This window comes from Neopelma chrysocephalum, unplaced genomic scaffold, assembly GCF_003984885.1.
Source record: "Neopelma chrysocephalum unplaced genomic scaffold, ASM398488v2 Primary Assembly neopelma1_225, whole genome shotgun sequence".
NCBI lineage: Eukaryota > Metazoa > Chordata > Aves > Passeriformes > Pipridae > Neopelma > Neopelma chrysocephalum.
In genome coordinates this window covers 121,253-122,451 of record NW_020897887.1, presented here as the reverse complement: position 1 = coordinate 122,451, position 1,199 = coordinate 121,253, and the positions used below count along the sequence as shown (strand labels likewise).

General features: G+C 52.0%; 1 protein-coding gene across 2 annotated transcripts in view; it reads left to right on the top strand.

Annotated features, from left to right (window-relative positions):
• GON4L (gon-4 like) overlaps positions 1-1,199 on the top strand; it is a 34,754-nt gene that overhangs the window by 10,664 nt on the left and 22,891 nt on the right. For both annotated transcript variants that reach the window (XM_027703306.1, XM_027703308.1), the window contains 3 exons: positions 180-230; positions 595-690; positions 872-976. In XM_027703306.1, the coding sequence (XP_027559107.1) occupies positions 180-230; positions 595-690; positions 872-976 (252 nt within the window). The remainder of the gene's footprint in view (positions 1-179; positions 231-594; positions 691-871; positions 977-1,199) is intronic.

The window sequence follows — 1,199 nt, the reverse complement described above, 5'->3', positions numbered from 1 at the left end:
GCTCTTTGTCCTGAGGCTGCAGCCTGGAGATCCCAGGAGGGGTTTTGGAGCCTTGGGTTGAGCTCTGGTTCTTTCTTGGCCACTGTGCAGGTCAGGCTGGGGTGTTCCTTTGGTTTAAGAGCTCCCTTTGAGCTGTGAGAACAGCTCTGAAGCAGCTCTGGGGTTTTTGCTCTCCCCAGGTGATCCCAACGTGGAACATTTCCCCCATTAAGAAGGCGAACGAGGTGAAGGTGAGTGGGATCTTCTGGAGGGCTGGAGCAGCTCCTCCCTGGGCTTTGGGTTGTTCCCTCAGTCAGAAATCTTTGCTCTGACCGTGCAGCTCTTCGTTAAAAGCTTCCCACCCTGGGACAGCAAAAATTCCTGTTGCCCAAAATGTGACAAATCCTCCCCATCCCCAGGGTTGTTACTTCAATTTTATTTTATTTTTGTACCGATTTCTACCTTTTCCCATAAAAATATTTGAGCAAATTGGAGAACTTTGCACGGCCTCTGGCTGCTTGTGCAGGTTCCCCTGTTCAAAGGCAGGACACGGAGTCTTTCTGATGGGATTTTGTGCCTCCCATAAGTGAAGAAATCACTTCTCTTGTGCTGCAGCCACCCCAGTTTGTGGACATTCCCCTGGAGGAGGATGATTCATCTGATGAGGAATACCAGCCTGATGATGAGGATGAGGATGAGACTGCAGAAGAGGTGAGTGCAGCTCGTGCGAAGGTCCGAGGCAGGAGAACCTTCTTTATTTTAACACTTGTGAGTCATCCTGGACCTTCTAGTGATGTTCTTAATGGGTCTGTTGTTAACTTGGCTAAAAAAGAGCCTTTGGGATGTTGGCTGGAGCAGAGTTTGAGGCCTTTCTGCCTGTCTTGCCCTGCAGAGCCTGCTGGAGAGCGACGTGGAGAGCACGGCCTCTTCCCCTCGGGGGGCCAAGAGATCCCGGGCCCGGCGCTCCTCCGACGAGGAGGGGGGGACCCCCTGCGAGGTAACCCTGGGGGGGGAGCCCCTTCCTCCTCCAGAAGCACCTCACAGTCCTTGTTCCTGATTTATCAGCCCCAAATCCGGGTGCTGGGTGGATTTAGGGTCCCCCTGCCTCGGCTGCTGCGTCGCCAGTGAAGTCCAAAATAAACCCTTAAAGCTCTTGGGAGTGGAAACAATTGTCTCAGATAATAGTTATTGTCTCAGATAATAGTTATTGTCTCAGATAA